The sequence below is a fragment of the Jatropha curcas genome, chromosome 7 (genome assembly GCF_041381405.1).
Source record: "Jatropha curcas cultivar XTBG-Jc1 chromosome 7, XTBG_Jcur_1.0, whole genome shotgun sequence".
NCBI lineage: Eukaryota > Viridiplantae > Streptophyta > Magnoliopsida > Malpighiales > Euphorbiaceae > Jatropha > Jatropha curcas.
Window position 1 is genome coordinate 20,177,385 of NC_143157.1, and position 18,625 is coordinate 20,196,009.

An 18,625-nucleotide genomic window follows, 5' to 3' on the forward strand; every position below is an offset into this window, starting at 1 on the left:
AGAGATTGAAGTAACGTTTTATAAAAAGTTAACTCATGTGACGTTTAATGTTTTAGCGTTTCATGAAAAGCTACTCAAACAACTAACAACTACAAAAACAACTAATTTGCTGTACACGCACTAAAGCATTTCTTGTGGCTCCATTTGAAGCAGGAAGAAGCAACAAAGGTTTGCGCGGTAACAATACCAACTTAAAAACTTGTGGTTCATTCGTAATAATAATAATAATAAAAAATCAATCTTATTATTCTCCAATCTTGTCTACCAGTCAATCAAATAATATTTTTAAAAATAAATTATTTTTCAAGCACAAATGGAATCTTCATTAAGCAAATTTAAGTGATAATATTCCAGTTAGTTGTGTTACTTTCTTTTGCAGGTATACTGCATCTAGCTTAGTAAATAAGGGATCCATTCACCCATCTTTGAAAGAAAAAAAAAAAAAAAATTTGCTAATCCTAAGAAAAAAATTTTATGGACTCAACATTGTTTGCAAGGACATGATGAAAGTAAAGGATGAGCATTCAGTTCAATTGAATCGCCCCAATTGAAAAAATCAAATTTTAAATATAGAATTCGAATCAAATTGAGTAAATATGAAAAAACAAATTAAATTGAATTGAAAAGATTTAATTTTATTCATAAAAATAGAACTAAAGTGAAATAATCAAGTCAATTTTTATTTTTTAAAAGAAAATAATTTAGTTAAAAAAATCAAATCAAATTGATTGAAATCATGTTGGTTTAGTTCGATTTTCTAATTTGAATTGATTAACCTCTAATTTTGTGGTTATTTTGGTCTATTCAATTTATAGAATACTGAGTCAAAATTAAAAATTAAAATTTACATTTGTAATTAATCAAATCGAATTAATCATGTTGATAAATCAAATTCAATCAAACTAAATAGCATCGGCTTGGTTTGATTATTCAGTTAAAATCGAAACTTACTTACCCATGGGTCAAAGTGATAATTCGAACCATATCGATCAGCTTGAGAGGCAAAATATGGTTAAATTTAGAGATAACATCTGCAAATTAAAAGGTTTGATTCGTGAAAAAAACACTTCTAAACCGGTAGGGTAGTCATGAACTCCAAACTCATGTTTGAACGACACGTGAGAAAAAAAGTGATATAATTCGAGGGAGAATTATTATAAGCTGAGATAATGAACGACGAACCGTTCGTGAAACGCCTAATAGTTTTAGGAACAGAACATCGATAACACCCAGTAATGATTAGGAAATTACAAGCCAGAAACAGCTATAATACCCTATTTTTAAATCCTCTGCGTTCCAAAACCTCCTCTGTCCCTTCCTCTCTATCAAAACCCCGCTGTTTGAGTTAGCTATGCCAAGCTTTCCGGCGATGGTCATCACTGCCCACCCGTAATTTGTGGTAATTTACTCTTATCTTTCCCTGTAATCTTCCTCTTAATGTGTTGGGTTATAGATGCTATTTGATCAAATTGTATGGTTTATCAGTTGAGTTTCATTCTCTACCTTTTGTTGGAAGACTGTATTTTTTTATATATTCCTACTGCCAACTTTTATGTTAAGCTTTGTTATGTGATTGCCTTTTGTGTTCTTTTATGTTGTACAATATAATGGATGCATAAAGGGGAAAATTTTATTTTCAAGGAAAAACGAAGAAGAGTTTTGAGTCAACTCGTATGGATTGATGATTTTGATTTTCATGTATGTATGTATGCATGCATGCGGTATTGATGAGGCCAACTGCATAAAGTGACTGAAGAGAACGCAAATTAGACCGACTATTTTATGACTCTATTTTGATTGTTATTTTGTGGTTTTAAATTTTTAACTAGAAGACAGATTCTGAGAATTTATATGTTTTAAATATTTCAATTTTCAAGAAAACAAATTCTTTTGCACAGGGAAATTCTTCCACTTTCACAATTATTAAAAAAGTTTATTTCTTTCATTTAGCCTGAAGTTGTTCTTGTGCAGGTTAAATTGTCGTCCTGAACTTGGAATTTGTATCTTGTTCTCTAAGCGGGTTCTGCTCAATTTTCTTGAGTGTAATACATATTTATAATGGATTTAAAATCTAAAGGTATAGCCTGGGTTGGGAACATTTATCAGAGGTTTGAAACAATGTGCCAGGAAGTCGATAGCATTGTGAACCAGGTATCGATTCTTCTCTTTTCTTTTTTTCTTTTCTTTTTTTTTTTTAATTTCTTTTATCTCCTGGATACAAGCATTTTACACTTGTTTTAGCTGTTCTTCTTGAGAAGTATCTGCTCATGTTTACTTGAATGAGTGTAATACACACACACACACACACACACACACACACACACATACACATACATATACATCAATATCCTTGCATCACAATCACAATTGTAGATTATGTTCTTGGTAACTGCATTACTGCATATATAAGATCCTCAAACTTGATTTTGCAATTCCCCTGTGCTTGAACTGCTTCTTTTACAGAATACTGTTAGATATGTTGAAAACCAGGTGCACACTGTGGGTGAGAGCATGAAAAAGTTTTGCGATGTTGTTCAAGATATTATTCCTCCTATAGTTGATCCTGTAAGATGTGATGCTCAAGCAGTGGCTATAAAAGGAAATGCTGTTGTTGGTACCTATATTAAATCTATGATTGGTATTGAGGAAGATCATGGACGTATGGATCCCATAAAGCAGTCATTTGCAGAGCCCAGTGATTTTGATGTGAGGAATCAGTCCAGTAATACGTTCAGTGGACACCACTTTGTAAACCAATCAACTACTGCAACCCCCATGGATTCCCTTGAGGTGACAGCATTTGACTCTGATCCAGGAAACATCAACGATGTTTTGACTGTGATCCTTATTAGAACCATATATTTGCTATAATTTGAATTCAAGGTGCAGTTGTGATAAAAAGTTAAGAGTGAGTGTCTGAGTAATTAAGGTTATTTAGGGGGTGAAATTGTTATAATCGCTAAAGTTTGAGGTATTTTATAGTATAATTTAGCCGACTCATTCTTTGGGTTAAGTTAATTCAAGTATAAGTTATAGGATCCGTATTTAATATATATTATTCATTAATTTTGACCAATTTCGAATTGGGGTATAATTGTGACAAAAAATTTTAGTTGGAGTGCTTGAGGGGTTAAATTGAATTTATGGTGAAATTATTACAAGACGCAAAGTTTAAAGGTATTTAATTTAACTAAAAATTTTATAAATTTTATAAATTTTTTTTAATTACGTTGTTTTCTTTTGAAATTTCCTTTTGAGAATATTGTCTTATCTGGACCCGGTTTATGGAATCACTGTGAATCAAACCAATAAAAAATTATTTTTTTATTGAGTTGAAGGTATTTCTAAACATACACTGAAAAAAAAAAAAAAGTATGGAAATAATTTTTAAAATGTTTATAGTCATAGACCTCGTCTAGGCAAGTCTAATATTAAAAATGCACTATCAAGTTAGTAATTTAGAAAGTGAATAATTATATTTGAAACTTTTTGATAAATTATAAAATTATGAAAAAACCAAACCATGACAACATTATTTTATTTAAAACTAAGTAGTTCTTAAGCATTGGAATGTCTAATACCTTTTTTAGTTATTTCTTATAAGGATATTGTAGTATGTGTCAGATTTTGAAACTTCAGTTTAAAAATCTCATTGTGACCTAAAATTATTAAAGCAATATCAGTTTTGTTAGTGATTTACTTATTTACCTTTTCACGTAACGAGGTATTTATTTTCTGTTTGGATGCTATTGTTTGTCACTTTGAAACTAACGTTTCTTCGTTTACTACTTCTTGGTTTACTGGCAGGTGACAGCTACAAGTAATATATGATGAGTAAGATATCGTTCCCACGAGGATTGTAATCCAAGTACCAAAATTATGTTATCTCGTTATTATTTAAACGATAATTGAGAGAATTGTTTTTATAAATGTAAAATAAACAAGAGTCAAGTAAATAAAAATTGATTAAAAGAAATCAAGGAATTGAAACTACTAGGGGTTTTGATTTCACTTAATTCTATCCAATGTATTTCATTAGTTTATTAATCAATTTAATTATTCAAGTAGGGGAAACAACTCTGAATTCACTAACAAGCTCTTCCGATGTATTGCTAGCTATTTTAATTCCATTTAATTACCTATCTTCCAATAGCGCAATCAAATATGAATTAAATCATTAAGTTATGTAGTTGTTTATGAATTTACAATTTAAGGTTGATAAATCATAAAAACCCCCCATGAGTCAAACCATATAGCTTCCGCATCAAGTTATTATTCTTATGTGTTTTATTAACCTTTTCATATCAAAGATCCTTCTTCCGATAGTGATAATTGAAATAAATCAATCTAGGGGAAAATTCTGCCTAAAAGCATTAAGTTCATTATAATAAATCATAACTTGAATAAAGAAAAATAAATTTAATTGCATAAATTGGAAAAGAGATTAAGCTACATCAAACCCCTAGTGTAAGAATTTAGTTGCACATAGTACTTAAGTAAAACTCAACAATACTTGATAAATATTCCATAATCAATAAGAATAATGAAAGAAATAAACAAGATTAAAAGTTTAGAAATAAAAACTAGTGATAAATTGCTTGGATGGCTTCCTTGAAATCTTGCACAACTCTTGAATACTTAACTTCTAAAAGAATAAAACTATATACAAAGCTATAACAGAAAGAAGGAGCGAAGTGTAGTGTAATGTGTGTGATGTCTTTGAAATGGCTTCTTCCCCTCTTTATATAGACTTCTTGGGGGAACAATCCACATGCTTTAATGAGTAAAGTCCAACTTTGTGAGGTGGAAAAGTTCTAAATCAAGCCATAAATTACTCTCAATTATGGCTTTCCAAGTGCATATGGTTGAAGTTTGACTGACATGTGAAGAGAGTATCCAAAGTATCCTGTGAAAATGGTAGGGATTAGTTGGCAACTTTTGACTCAAATTCAGGATTCTTGATTGGAACGGGCGTGCTGCCTGGCACGGTCTTGGGCGTGCCAGGCTCTGGAAGTCTGAGGCTCTCAGTACGGGCCGTGTTGTTCAGCACGGTCTGGGGAAGTTCCAAAGCACGGGCGTGCGTACTGGCACGGCCAGGGGCGTGCCCTCCTCTGGAAGTCTGGAACATATGTAGCACGGGCGTGCTTCAACTGCACGGGCCAAGTCTTTGTTTCCAGTGCGGACATGGGCGTGCGCTTGAGCACGGGCTTGGGCGTGCGCTTCTCTGGAAGTCCATGGCAGTTGTGGCACGGGTGTGCGGCTCAGCATGGGCTGGGGCATGCGCGCCTCTGATTCTTTGATTTGTTTTGCCTTGCATTTGGCACAGTCGTGCGCCTTAGCACGGGCTGGAGCGTGCTAATTATGTTTTGCCTTATTTTTGTCCTTTTCTTGCAAAATCCTAGACTTTTCCTTAAAATCAAGTGAGTTGTGTTTCAAGGAAGCTTTTAAGTAAAAACATAATAATATTACATAAAAACTAATTTAGATAAATTAAAAATGCTAGAAATCTTAGTGAAAATTACAATAAAAACACTATAAAAATTAACACTATTAGCAGGCATGAACTGCCTCTGGCAGCAAGACCCGCGTGAGAGTCATCATCACAGGCACGACTGACACGAGAGTCCTGAAACATTAATTTTTGTTCTACGATTTTATTTTTGTTTTCATTTCTATTCTTCACCGGGAAATTAATATCTATTCTACAATTTTAGTTTTATTCTTATTTTTGTTCTTCATCAGAAAATTGATTTTTGTTCTACGATTTCGGTTTCATTTTGTTTTTTTTATCTTCTTTTTGTATTTTATTCCTTATAGATTTCATTCTTCTTGAGATATTTTACAGTCGATTTGATTCCATATTTTGTATTCTTCTCCGTCGGTGTTGGTTGCGATTCCATATTTTTTTTTATTTGTAGGTGTCAAGTGAGTTATTTTATTAATTACTATACATATACACACACCTTATTTACCGTTGAATCGGAAACCTAGTTTTTTGACTGTTTATTTTTCCGATTGTGGAACCGAAATCACGATTTATTTTGTATATATACCTAGTTTTTCTGTTTGCACTTTTTCCTAATTTTTCGCTTTAATTTACATTTCATTTTTCATTTTTCGTTTTTGGTTTTGTTCCTTCATCTTCTATTGGTTTATTTTCCTTTGTTGTAGAATACGTTTTCTGTTTGATACATACATGTGTGACGTGGATTCGTTAAAGTTAGGTTATGAACTATTGATTTATTTTTCTACCAAAAATTAGGTTATCTTCATTTATAATATCTGACGTTTTGTTTAGTTGGAAACTTCATTTTTGACATTTATTAAGGACTTTTTATTAGTGTACGAATTGCAACATTTCTATATTGATATACATCGTTTTACAATTGATAATTGTCTAGCAATTTAGGGGCTCTATTAAAATAAGATAAAATTTGAATCTAAGGTGAAATTGTAATTGAATGTGACCCCCTTATTAGAACAATATATTTGCTATAATTTGAATTCAACGTACAGTTGTGATAAAAAGTTAAAAGTAAGTGTTTGAGTGACTAAGGTCATTTTGGGGTGAAATTGTTACAATCGCCAAACTTTGGGGTATTTTATAGTGTAATTTAGCCAACTCATTCTTTGGGTTAAGTTAATTCAAGTATAAGTTGTAGGACCCATATTTAATATATATTATTCATTAATTTTGACCAATTTCAAATTGGGGTATAATTGTGATAAAAAATTTTAGCTGGACCCATATTTAAGTTGGATTTAGGGTGACATTATTACAAGATGCAAGGTTTGAAGGTATTTAATGGTTTACCCGAATTTTGAATAGACAATTGAAATCATCTTTATTCATTATTTAATAAAAAGTCTCTTACGGATTTTCAAATAAATTAATTTATTTTTTGTCATTTTAAAGTCATAAAAATGGGTTGACTTGTTTTACCTGGTTTATGGACTCACTATGAACCCGACCAATGAAAAATTATTTTTTTATTGAATTGACGCTATTTCTAATCATACACTGAAAAAAGAATAAAATGGAAACAATTTTTAAAATGTTCATAATTATAGATCTCGTCTTGGCAAGTCTAATCTTAAAAATACACTATCAAGTTAGTAATTTAAAAAGCAAATAATTATATTTTAAACTTAAAAACTTTATAAAACTTCTTGATAAATTATAAAATTATGAAAAAACCAAACCATGACAACATTATTTCATTTAAAACCAAGTAGTTCTTAAGCATTGGAATGTCTAATTAGTTATTTAATCATCATGGCACCACGCATTATTTTGGAAAAAAATAATATATTTTTTAGTTATGTCATTTTCTTTTGAAATTTCCTTGAGATTTCCTTTTGTATTCATCACCTTATCCTCGCATATTAAGGGATTGCGAGGTGTTAATTTATTGATAAAAAAAAAAAAGAAAAAAGAAGAGAATACTGTATTGTCTAGAGCATTTGTTTGGGTCAACAACAAAGTAAACTCAAAAGTGGAATTAATTTGCTACATTTGGTTACATGTGTTTGTATTTAAACTCACTTGTTTGTAGTTACCTATATCTTTTGTAATAAATTTCTGAAAACACATAATTAAATGTAAATTGATTTGTTGTCACCTCAATGTTATGTTTTGTCCCTAAATTTCCACAAAACACGTAATAGTTAGATATTTCTGAACATATATTTTTTTTTTAAAAAAAAAATAAAGTCAAACCGTGTTTAAAAATCTTTAGTTTAATTGATTTGATCAGTGCCATGACTTCAGTCTAGAAAAATTTTTTCCCTATAAATATCTCTTCATCTACGTCTTAAATTCCTCAATAACATTTCTCTAATCCCTCATTATTTATAAGCAACTACCTACTGATTATGCCATCCTCCTTACACAAATCTCTCTCCTTCTTCTCCCTTAATATTATGCTAGTAATTATATTATTCTTACATGTCCTTACTTTTACTTCTACTACTACTATTCAAACTCAAGCAAATGCTCTTCTAAAATGGAAAGCTAGTCTTGATAATCAGAGCCAATCTATCTTATCTTCTTGGTCTGCAACCAGTGCTACTCCTTGCCATTGGTTTGGTATTCACTGTCATAAGGATAAAAGTATCTCTGCAATAAGACTGGTGGATTCTCATTTAAACGGTACACTTCAAAATCTTGATATTTTCTTATTTCCCAAACTTATTTGCTTTAACATTCGCAACAACTCATTTCATGGGAACCTTCCTTCCTATATTGGTAATCTTTCCAGACTCAATGTGTTTGACTTGTCTATTAATTTAATCTCCGGCATCATTCCTCAAGGTGTTGGAGTATTAAGCTTTGTCACATACTTTGACTTGTCAAGCAACCTTCTGTCTGGTTCAATCCCAACTTCAATAGGAAACTTAACAAAGCTATCAGTTCTTTTACTTTATGAGAACCAATTTTCAGGTCCCATACCTCAACAACTTGGAACTTTGACATTTCTTACGATCCTTTCATTGTCATACAATAATTTCTCTAGCTCAATCCCAGCTTCCATAGGGAACTTGACGAAGGCATCAAAACTTTATCTTTATACCAACCGACTTTCTGGTTCTATACCTTGGGAAGTTGGAATGTTGAGGTCCGTTACTGATTTGGAATTGTCATACAATCAACTCACCGGTGCAATCCCAGCTTCCATAGGAAACTTGACAAAGGTATCAACTCTTTATCTTCATGCCAACCGACTTTCTGGTTTCGTACCGTGGGAAGTTGGATTGTTGAGGTCCGTTACTGATTTGGAATTGTCAGACAATCAACTCACCGGTGCAATCCCAGATTCCATAGGGAACTTGACGAAGGCATCAAAACTTTATCTTTATAACAACCGACTTTCTGGTTCTATACCTTGGGAAGTTGGAATGTTGAGGTCCGTTACTGATTTGGAATTGTCAGACAATCAACTCACCGGTGCAATCCCAGCTTCCATTAACAGCCTTACTCTCTTAGAAATATTAGAAATATATGATAATAGATTGGGAGGTCACCTACCAAATGACATATGCCTTGGTGTGCAACTTCAACATTTCGGTGCAAGGGGGAACAATTTTACGGGTCCCATACCACGAAGCCTTAAAAATTGTAGCAGCTTGATAAGACTCCATCTTGAGAGAAACCAACTCACAGGAAATATATCTCAAGATTTTGGGATATATCCACACTTAAACTATTTGGATTTAAGTGATAACAAATTCTATGGTGAGCTTTCATGGAAATGGGAAGATTTTCACAATTTGTCAACTTTGAAAATCTCCAAGAATAATATATCAGGCACAATTCCATCTGAACTCAGCAAGGCACTCAATTGCATTCGCTTGACCTCTCATCTAATCATCTTGTGGGGAATATACCGAAAAAATTGGGAAAGTTACAATTATTTATCCTTTATCTTGGCAACAACAAGATTTCAGGTGACATTCCTAAAGAAATTGGTATGTTACGTGATCTTTATGATCTTAATTTGGCTGCAAATAATCTTAGTGGATCTATTCCCAAACAGCTTGGTGAATGCTCAAACTTACTCTTCTTGAACCTCAGTAAAAATGAATTCTCTAGTAATATCCCCTCAGAGATTGGGAATTTACGCTTTCTACAAAGCCTTGATCTAAGTTACAATTTGTTCAAAAAAGAGATACCAGAGCAGCTTGGACAGTTGCAAAGACTAGAGATGTTGAATCTCTCCCACAATTTATTGTCAGGTTCTATTCCAACTACTCTTGATTACTTGATAAGCTTAACATCGGTGGATATATCCTATAATAAGTTAAAGGGCCAGATTCCTAATATTAAAGCTTTCCGTGAGGCTCCATTTGAAGCACTGAGAAACAACAAAGACTTGTGCGGTAATAACACCAACTTAAAGACTTGTGATTCCTTCACAATCAAAAAAACCATAGGAAGAAAAGACAAAAAAGTAATCAAGCATATTGTTCTTTCAATCTTGTCCGCCAGTTTGTTTCTGTTCTTTCTCTTCATAGGATGTTTTTTCATTTTCCGTCGAAGAAGTATAAGGAGAAAAGCCAAGTTAAGTAGTGAGGAAGGTGTTCATGCAATATGGAGCCCAGATCAAGATCTACAATATGAAAACATTATCGAGGCTACAGAAGGTTTTGATTCCAAGTATTGTATTGGAGTGGGAGGGTATGGAGTTGTCTATAAAGCTGTGTTGCCAACAAGTAGAGTGATTGCTGTGAAGAAACTTCATAACCAGTCACAGAATGATGAGATGTTGAATGTGAAAGCATTTGAAAATGAGATTGTTGCACTGACAAACATTCGCCATCGGAACATTGTGAAGTTATATGGATTTTGTTCTCATGCTAAACACTCATTTTTTATTTATAACTTCATAGAAAGAGGAAGTTTGAGAAAGATATTATGTGATAAAGAACAAGCAATGGAGTTAAATTGGAGTAAAAGGCTAAATGTTGTTAGAGGAATAGCTAGTGCATTGTCTTATATGCACCATGATTGCTTCCCTCCAATTATTCATCGAGACCTTTCCAGCAACAATGTCCTACTAGATTCAGAATTAGAAGCTCATGTCTCTGATTTCGGTACAGCAAGGCTCTTGATGCCCGATACATCAAATTGGACTGCATTTGCCGGAACATTTGGATACACAGCTCCAGGTAAACTCCTTGACTTCTTAATTAGTCTAAAATATATGTATTTGACATATTTTGCACCATTATCATTATTGTAAACTAATGGGTGTATTGGAAATTTTTCCAGAGCTAGCTTACACAATGGTAGTCAATGAAAATGTGATGTTTATAGCTTTGGTGTGGTAGCACTGGAGATAATAATGGGAACACATCCAGGAGATTTCATTTCATCTCTTTCGTCATCTTCAGCAGCAACGAACCAGCAAACCCTATGGAAAGATGTGACTGACCAATGCCTACAAATTCCTCAAAAAAGAGATGCTGAAGGCTTGATTTATGTTTCCAAACTTGCATTTGCATGTTTGAGTATGAATCCTCAATCTCGGCCAACCATGGAACAAGTTTCTTCAAAACTAGTTGCTAAATGGCATCCATTAACAAAGCCATTTTCTGAAATCAAATTAGGAGAGCTTTTGCTTCAAGATGGCCAAACTGGCTAATCCTTTATTATTGTTCATGTGTACATCTTATTTAAATTCATCTATGATCTCTTTTTTTTTTTTTTTTTCTTTTTGGTCAAACAACTCAATAAAATAAAAAAGGTGCATGGTGAATGGGGTCTCTTAATTTCTTTCTTTTTTTGTTTTTTTATGAATGGAAGTCTCTTAATTTATATATGAACAAAGAATTTTATAGTTCATGTTTTATATTTTTTAAAAGAAGTTTATGTTTGTATATTCATTTATGATGTAAGTTTTATCGAGCTTATTACACTTAAATTGTTTGAATTAGTGCTTGTGTAGTTGTGTGTAACATTACAATAATCGAATAAACCTTCAAATGGGAAATTTTTTTTTTTTTTTTTGTCATTTTTATTCTGTCATATTTTTTTTTAAATATGATTTAATTGCGTTAAAAAATAAAATTTTTGATAATTATGGAAAATTTATGCTGATTGGTATTTGTATTATTGGGTGAAGCAAAAAATTAGAGATTTATGATAATTTATGAGAAATTAGTTCAAGTTCAAAATTGCAACAAAATTTATGATAATTACGGGAGTTTATTATAATTAATATTTGTGTTATTTGTTATGATAATTATGGAAGATTAATGATAATTAATATTTGTGTTATTTGTTTAATGGCATGATCTATATTCCAACGAAACATTTATAATAATAGGATTATAAAATCAACAACCATAAAAGAATTCAAACTGTATGATAAAAAAATACTCGATCCGTCTCATTTTATTTACATAGTTTGACAAAACACACGTATTAATAATTTAGTCAACAAAAGTTATTTTATCATTTTCTATCCTTAACTAATTAAGATATTAATAAAAATCATTCATTTAATCAACAATCATAAAAGTTATCTTATAGGTTATTATGAAAAAAGTAATTATTTACATTTCTAAATTTAGAAACTTTACAAACATTTTAAACATCCAAAACAGAAATAACGAGCAAATAAAATAAGTCAGAAGGAATATGTATTAATTATAATTTATATATTTTAATTGTACAAACTGTAAAATGTACTAATATTGAGTAACTAGTTGTGCAGGTCTTTATCTATTTAGATTAGTAATTTGAAAGCAAGTAGTTTTATTTAAACTTTAAAACTTTATAGAACTTTTTGACACATTATAAAATTATGAAAAAGCCAAACAATGGCATCATTGTATCTATGACAACAAGGGAGTCGCTCACCCAAACACAAGCATATTGGGCAGACCAGATGTCACTACCCGTATTCATGGGTCAAATCGGCACTAGAGTCTAGATAAACTTAAAATCCCCAAGGACCGTAATAAGTCTAAACTACAAAATTTAACTATATCAATGTCAATTTTAAACATTCAACTCATATTGTCATGCATCATAAATCTCATAACTATTTTATACTTTGGCCCAAATTTAATATCTTAAACATTTTATAGTTCGGACCCATCTTTTAATTCACTACATTCATAATATTGGCTATCGGTTACATGCACTTAGAAAAATAATTAAAACATTTATGGGTTCATAAATCATTATATCTATTTTAATACATGGCTATAGGTACATAAATCCTACTACTGCGGAGTTCACTAACAGATTAATATAAATAAGTTTGAGCACATATAACTACATAATTTAAATAACTACTGATTTTAAAAGTTATTTTTTCTAGCTATGCGGGGAACGAGACAGAGCTTTAATCAGGACAAGAAGTATTTACTTCCTAAAAAAAATATTAAACAAAAGAAATGTGAGTTTAATAATGTATAATAATTATTGCATAACACAAGCATTTACACCAAATGCTTCCTAAAATACTAAAATAAGCATTCATCCAATCAAACACATGACATATTATCAGCACTCACAAATAATTACACCTTCAAGTAATCAAACACGTGGAAATTGGTCTGTGGCGTCACCAAAACCCCCGATGAGCCGTCCTCACACATGGCCCATCCTCTCATAACGTGTGCACTAAGGAGCTGATCCCCATACATGGCCAACCGATCTAATCCTCACTTGACCAGCCCTCTCATTTTTTTTATACTCTCTTTTCATTTTCACACCAATAGGCGGCCATCCTGTAGTTTTCCATATAATCCATATCATCAGATGCACACAGGGACACCAATCTTCTATACATGGTTGACGGTATCAAGGACCACCTCACAAATCCATGGTGACCCACTTCATCCCAATTCCACACAAATAAGGCATAGCAATATCACAATACAAATAATCATACATAGCATTTAAATGCAACACATTAACAATAAAAAAATTATGCAAATGTACAAATAGATTTTCATATATAAATACAAATAAACATAAGAGTATTAAACACTAATAATATAATAATTGATATTTAAAAAATAAATAAACAAGTAAATAAATAAACAAATAAAGACGAAGCATTATATAATAATGAGTTTATATATGATGCATATGGTATATATACTACCTATTATTACTTACATTGCTAAATGGAAAAAACACCCTAATTTCAGGTCCTAACTTATTTAAGCAGAACAACTAGAGCGATCTAAACGAAATGGCATTCAAACGAGAGAAGAGAATTGAATTGAATTAAGTACTCTATTTTAAATATATCAAGTTAAAGAATTATTCCAAATAAATATATTAACTTAACCATTAAATATAACTAGCGTAGATCCTAGCAAAATTTCGACAGAACCTCCCCTAAAATTAGATTAAAACCACCTACTTAAGACTACAATTCAACAATAAATTCTCAAAGCCCATCCATCGAGCAATTCATCTAAACATTTACTCAATTCACACCGTCCATCCGACTTAGACAACATTTATTAACCGTTAAGCACACATATATGCATTTAATAATTCTAAGATTCTAAACCAATTAATTAATCACAATCGGCTACTATAAATACTCTAAACCAATCAAAATTAATTTATTTATAACAGACTAAAATATTCTATTTATATATAAAACTATTCAAATAATCTAATTTCTTGTTATTTAATTATATCTACTTCAATAATAAACTAATCTAACATAAAGACTAAAATATCTACTTCCTAGCAAAAATTAAATCTACTACTTCAAGTATTCCAATTTATCTTTCATGTTTCCATTTATAAAATTTATTCTTAATTTATCAGAATTAAGTGAGTTTATCTATCGAGGATTTACTAGCGGGAATCACATTCAATTAACTATTTATTCAGAATAGCTAAATCAACTAATAATCTTAAATTTGAAATTTATATAAAAAATAAGGAATTGATCTAAGAGCATACCAATCGAAAAAGGGATACAATTTTGCGAGGAAAAGTTGATTCTGCCTCTTGGGGCCCACCGGGGACTCGGCGGCCGGTCGTCGGACCGCTGCCGCTGCCGCTGCCGCTGCCGTCAGCAGTGGCCAAAAAATCCCAAACAACCTAGAATTTTGTAACACTTACACCAAAATGCTCGAAACCACTCGTAGAAGCTGAATAATTTGGTGTCGTTTTGAGGAGATAGTGGCTCGTTTGGCCGGATCGACCGCCACAGCCATCTCCACGCCGCCGTTCATGGTGGTTTCAGTTCCCTCCACCAAATCCGTCGATTCTTGGATGGAAAATGTTCACACAATAGGGAGGAACTGATCAGAACTCACCGTGAGGCCTTCAGCCGCTTGAATCGAGCTAATCGTCGAAAATCAAAAATTAGAAGTTGTCGGAGGTGACAGTCTCATTTCGCGCCATTGGGGACTCTTTCTGCGTGAAAGGAAGCCGGAAACGTGATCGGAGGTTCTTTGGGAACCGGTCGCCACTCGATCTCGTCGTGCGATGGTCGGAAAACGGGAAAGGAGGGAGAGGGAGGAACGGCGCCGCTCGGGACCCAGGAAGAAGAAGGAGAGAAAGTAAAAAAAAAGGAAGAAAAGAAAAGGCTGGTTTCTAGACTATTTCGGTTCGATCCGAACCGGTTTGCTTCAATTCAGTGATTCGGCTCGGTCTTTGCTTGTTTAAGGGTTTTTCACCTGATTTTCGAAAAATTCAAACTGATTTACAGGTCTGGTTTAGTAATAAAAAAATATTTTTGCTAAATCTCATCGTTTAAAATTTAAAATTAAATTTTTAAATGCAATTTTTCGGATCGTTTCACCATACATATTTGAAAGAGAGAGAGAGAGAGGCTACTTTTTATTTAAAACTAAAATAAATAAATAAATAGTTCTTAAGCATTGCAATTTCTAACTAATTATTTAATCACCATGGCACCCTTTTTTATTTCTTACTTTTTATCACTATTTTTGGGAAAAAATATATTTTTTATTTATGTTGTTTTCCTCTGAAAATTTGCTTTCATTTCCTTATTCTGTTCTTCTCACTTACTACTATGTTATTAATTATATTATCTTTCCATGTCCTTGCTTTTGCTTCTGCTGCTATTCAAACTCAAGCAAATGCCTTTCTAAAGTGGAAAGCTAGTCTTGAACCAAAAAGCTAGTGATGTAAACGAGGTAAGCCGCTTATAAACTGTTTAAGATTCGGCTCGGTAAAAGCTCGCTTGAACTCGTTCAATAAGATTATCGAGCTAAGTTCGAGCTTGGGTTATTAGCTCACGAGCCAGCTTTATCGAACCGAGCTCTCGAGTTAACTCGTGAGCCAAAATCAATTAAAACCTACATTAAAACGACGTCATTTTGATTAATATATTTCGAGCTCTAGCTCTGCTCATTTTTAGTTATCAAGCTAAGCCCGAATCAAGCTCGAGCTTGGCTATTTTTAAACGAGCCCAGCTCGAGCTTAGATTTCCGAGTTTGAAACGAACTCGAGCCAAGTTCGAGCTCGAGTATATCCTTGTTGAGTCGAGCTCGAGCTCACTAAAGCTCGACTCGGCTCGTTTACAGCTCTATTTAGAGTCAATTTATCTTGTCTTCTTGGTCTCCAACCGATGCTACTCCTTGTAACTGAAAACTTGACAAAAAGTATCAAGTTTACAAATATATTACAATAGATTGGAGGTCACCTACCATATGGCATATGCCTTAGTGGATGACTTAAATATTTCGCTGCATATGGAAATGATTTTAGGGGTGGCATCCCAACAGGCCTTCAAAATTGCAACTCCTTGTTAAGACTCCATCTTGAGAGAATCCAACGCATAGGAAATATATCTCAAGATTTTGGGATATATCCATATATATATATATATATATATGAACTATTTAATTTATGCCGTAACAAGTTCTATAGTGAGTTTTCATGAAAATGGGAAAGTTTTCATAATTTGTCAACTTTAACAATAATATATTTAGTTTAAATCTTGAATGCTGTTTTTGACTGATCAAAACGCTAAACGCTGTTTTTTATAGTATTCGATAACATAACATTTAAACAAGTTTTGAGAGATTGAAGTAGCGTTTTATAAAAAGTTAACTCATGTGACGTTTAATGTTTTAGCGTTTCATGAAAAGTTACTCAAACAACTAACAACTACAAAAACAACTAATTTGTTGTACACGCACTAAAGCATTTCTTGTGGCTCCATTTGAAGCAGTAAAAAGCAACAAAGGTTTACGCGGTAACAATACCAACTTAAAAACTTGTGGTTCCTTCGTAATAATAAAAAAAAAATCAATCTTATTGTTCTCCAATCTTGTCTACCAGTCAATCAAATAATATTTTTCAAAATAAATTATTTTTCAAGCACAAATGGAATCTTCATTAAGCAAATTTAAGTGATAATATTCCAGTTAGTTGTGTTACTTTCTTTTGTAGGTATACTGCATCTAGCTTAGTAAATAAGGGATCCATTCACCCATCTTTGAAAGAAAAAAAAATTATTTGCTAATCCTAAGAAAAAAATTTTATGGACTCAACATTGTTTGCAAGGACATGATGAAAGTAAAGGATGAGCATTCAGTTCAATTGAATCGCCCCAATTGAAAAAATCAAATTTTAAATATAGAATTCGAATCAAATTGAGTAAATATGAAAAAACAAATTAAATTGAATTGAAAAGATTTAATTTTATTCATAAAAATAAAACTAAAGTGAAATAATCAAGTCAATTTTTATTTTTTAAAAGAAAATAATTTAGTTAAAAAAATCAAATCAAATTGATTGAAATCATGTTGGTTTAGTTCGATTTTCTAATTTGAATTGATTAACCTCTAATTTTGTGGTTATTTTGGTCTATTCAATTTATAGAATACTGAGTCAAAATTAAAAATTAAAATTTACTTTTGTAATTAATCAAATCGAATTAATCTTGTTGATAAATCAAATTCAATCAAACTAAATAGTATCGGCTTGGTTTGATTATTCAGTTAAAATAGAAACTTACTTACCCATAGGTCAAAGTGATAATTCGAACCATATCGATCAGCTTGAGAGGCAAAATATGGTTAAATTTAGAGATAACATCTGCAAATTAAAAGGTTTGATTCGTGAAAAAAACACTTCTAAATCGGTAGGGTAGTCATGAACTCCAAACTCAAGTTTGAACGACACGTGAGAAAAAAAGTGATATAATTCGAGGGAGAATTATTATAAGCTGAGATAATGAACGACGAACCGTTCGTGAAACGCCTAACAGTTTGAGGAACAGAACATCGATAACACCCAGTAATGATTAGGAAATTACAAGCCAGAAACAGCTATAATACCCTATTTTTAAATCCTCTGCGTTCCAAAACCTCCTCTGTCCCTTCCTCTCTATCAAAACCCCGCTGTTTGAGTTAGCTATGCCAAGCTTTCCGGCGATGGTCATCACTGCCCACCCGTAATTTCTGGTAATTTACTCTTATCTTTCCCTGTAATCTTCCTCTTAATGTGTTGGGTTATAGATGCTATTTGATCAAATTGTATGGTTTATCAGTTGAGTTTCATTCTCTACCTTTTGTTGGAAGACTATTTTTTTATATATTCCTACTGCCCCCTTTTATGTTAAGCTTTGTTATGTGATTGCCTTTTGTGTTCTTTTATGTTGTACAATATAATGGATGCATAAAGGGGAAAATTTTATTTTCAGGGAAAAACAAAGAAGAGTTTTGAGTCAGCTCGTATGGATTGATGATTTTGATTTTCATGTATGTATCTGTTGGGATTATAACTGATCCCGAGTGGGGCCCGCGGAAAAATACCGGTGGTAGAAGTAAAATAAAATTACCGACGATAAAAGTTAATAGTACCGATAAAGATTTAAATTAATATTACCACATATACCTCCAATAATTACTTATTAGATATTGACGATCGAATCCACCAGAAATAATAACCACGGTAAAAATTAAATAATTACTGTAAATGCCAGTTGAAAAATAAGGACACCAAGATTTACGTGGTTCACCCTTCAACTTTTATGGGCTACGTCCACGGGACAAAAACTCCGAATAATTCTTCTACTAAAAATAGTAGGTACAAAGAGATTACAAAAATAGTGGCACTCTAAGTGTTTCCCAAAAACACCCCAAAAATTATAATACTCACTAT

At 32.2% G+C, this 18,625-nt stretch overlaps 1 protein-coding gene and 1 pseudogene across 2 annotated transcripts; both read left to right on the forward strand.

The window, feature by feature from the left end:
* The first annotated feature begins 1,126 nt into the window (after positions 1-1,126).
* LOC110010073 (hypothetical protein) lies at positions 1,127-3,071 on the forward strand. Its single transcript, XM_089724289.1, has 3 exons — positions 1,127-1,399; positions 1,972-2,151; positions 2,464-3,071. The coding sequence occupies exons 2-3, from the start codon at positions 2,059-2,061 to the stop codon at positions 2,869-2,871; spliced, it is 501 nt and encodes a 166-aa protein (XP_089580415.1). The 5' UTR covers positions 1,127-1,399; positions 1,972-2,058; the 3' UTR covers positions 2,872-3,071.
* A 4,827-nt stretch (positions 3,072-7,898) lies between these two features.
* Positions 7,899-11,240, forward strand: LOC149494904 (uncharacterized; annotated as a pseudogene). Its single transcript, XR_016321831.1, has 2 exons — positions 7,899-10,668; positions 10,772-11,240. The product of XR_016321831.1 is annotated as an uncharacterized LOC149494904 (transcript).
* Positions 11,241-18,625: the final 7,385 nt, after the last annotated feature.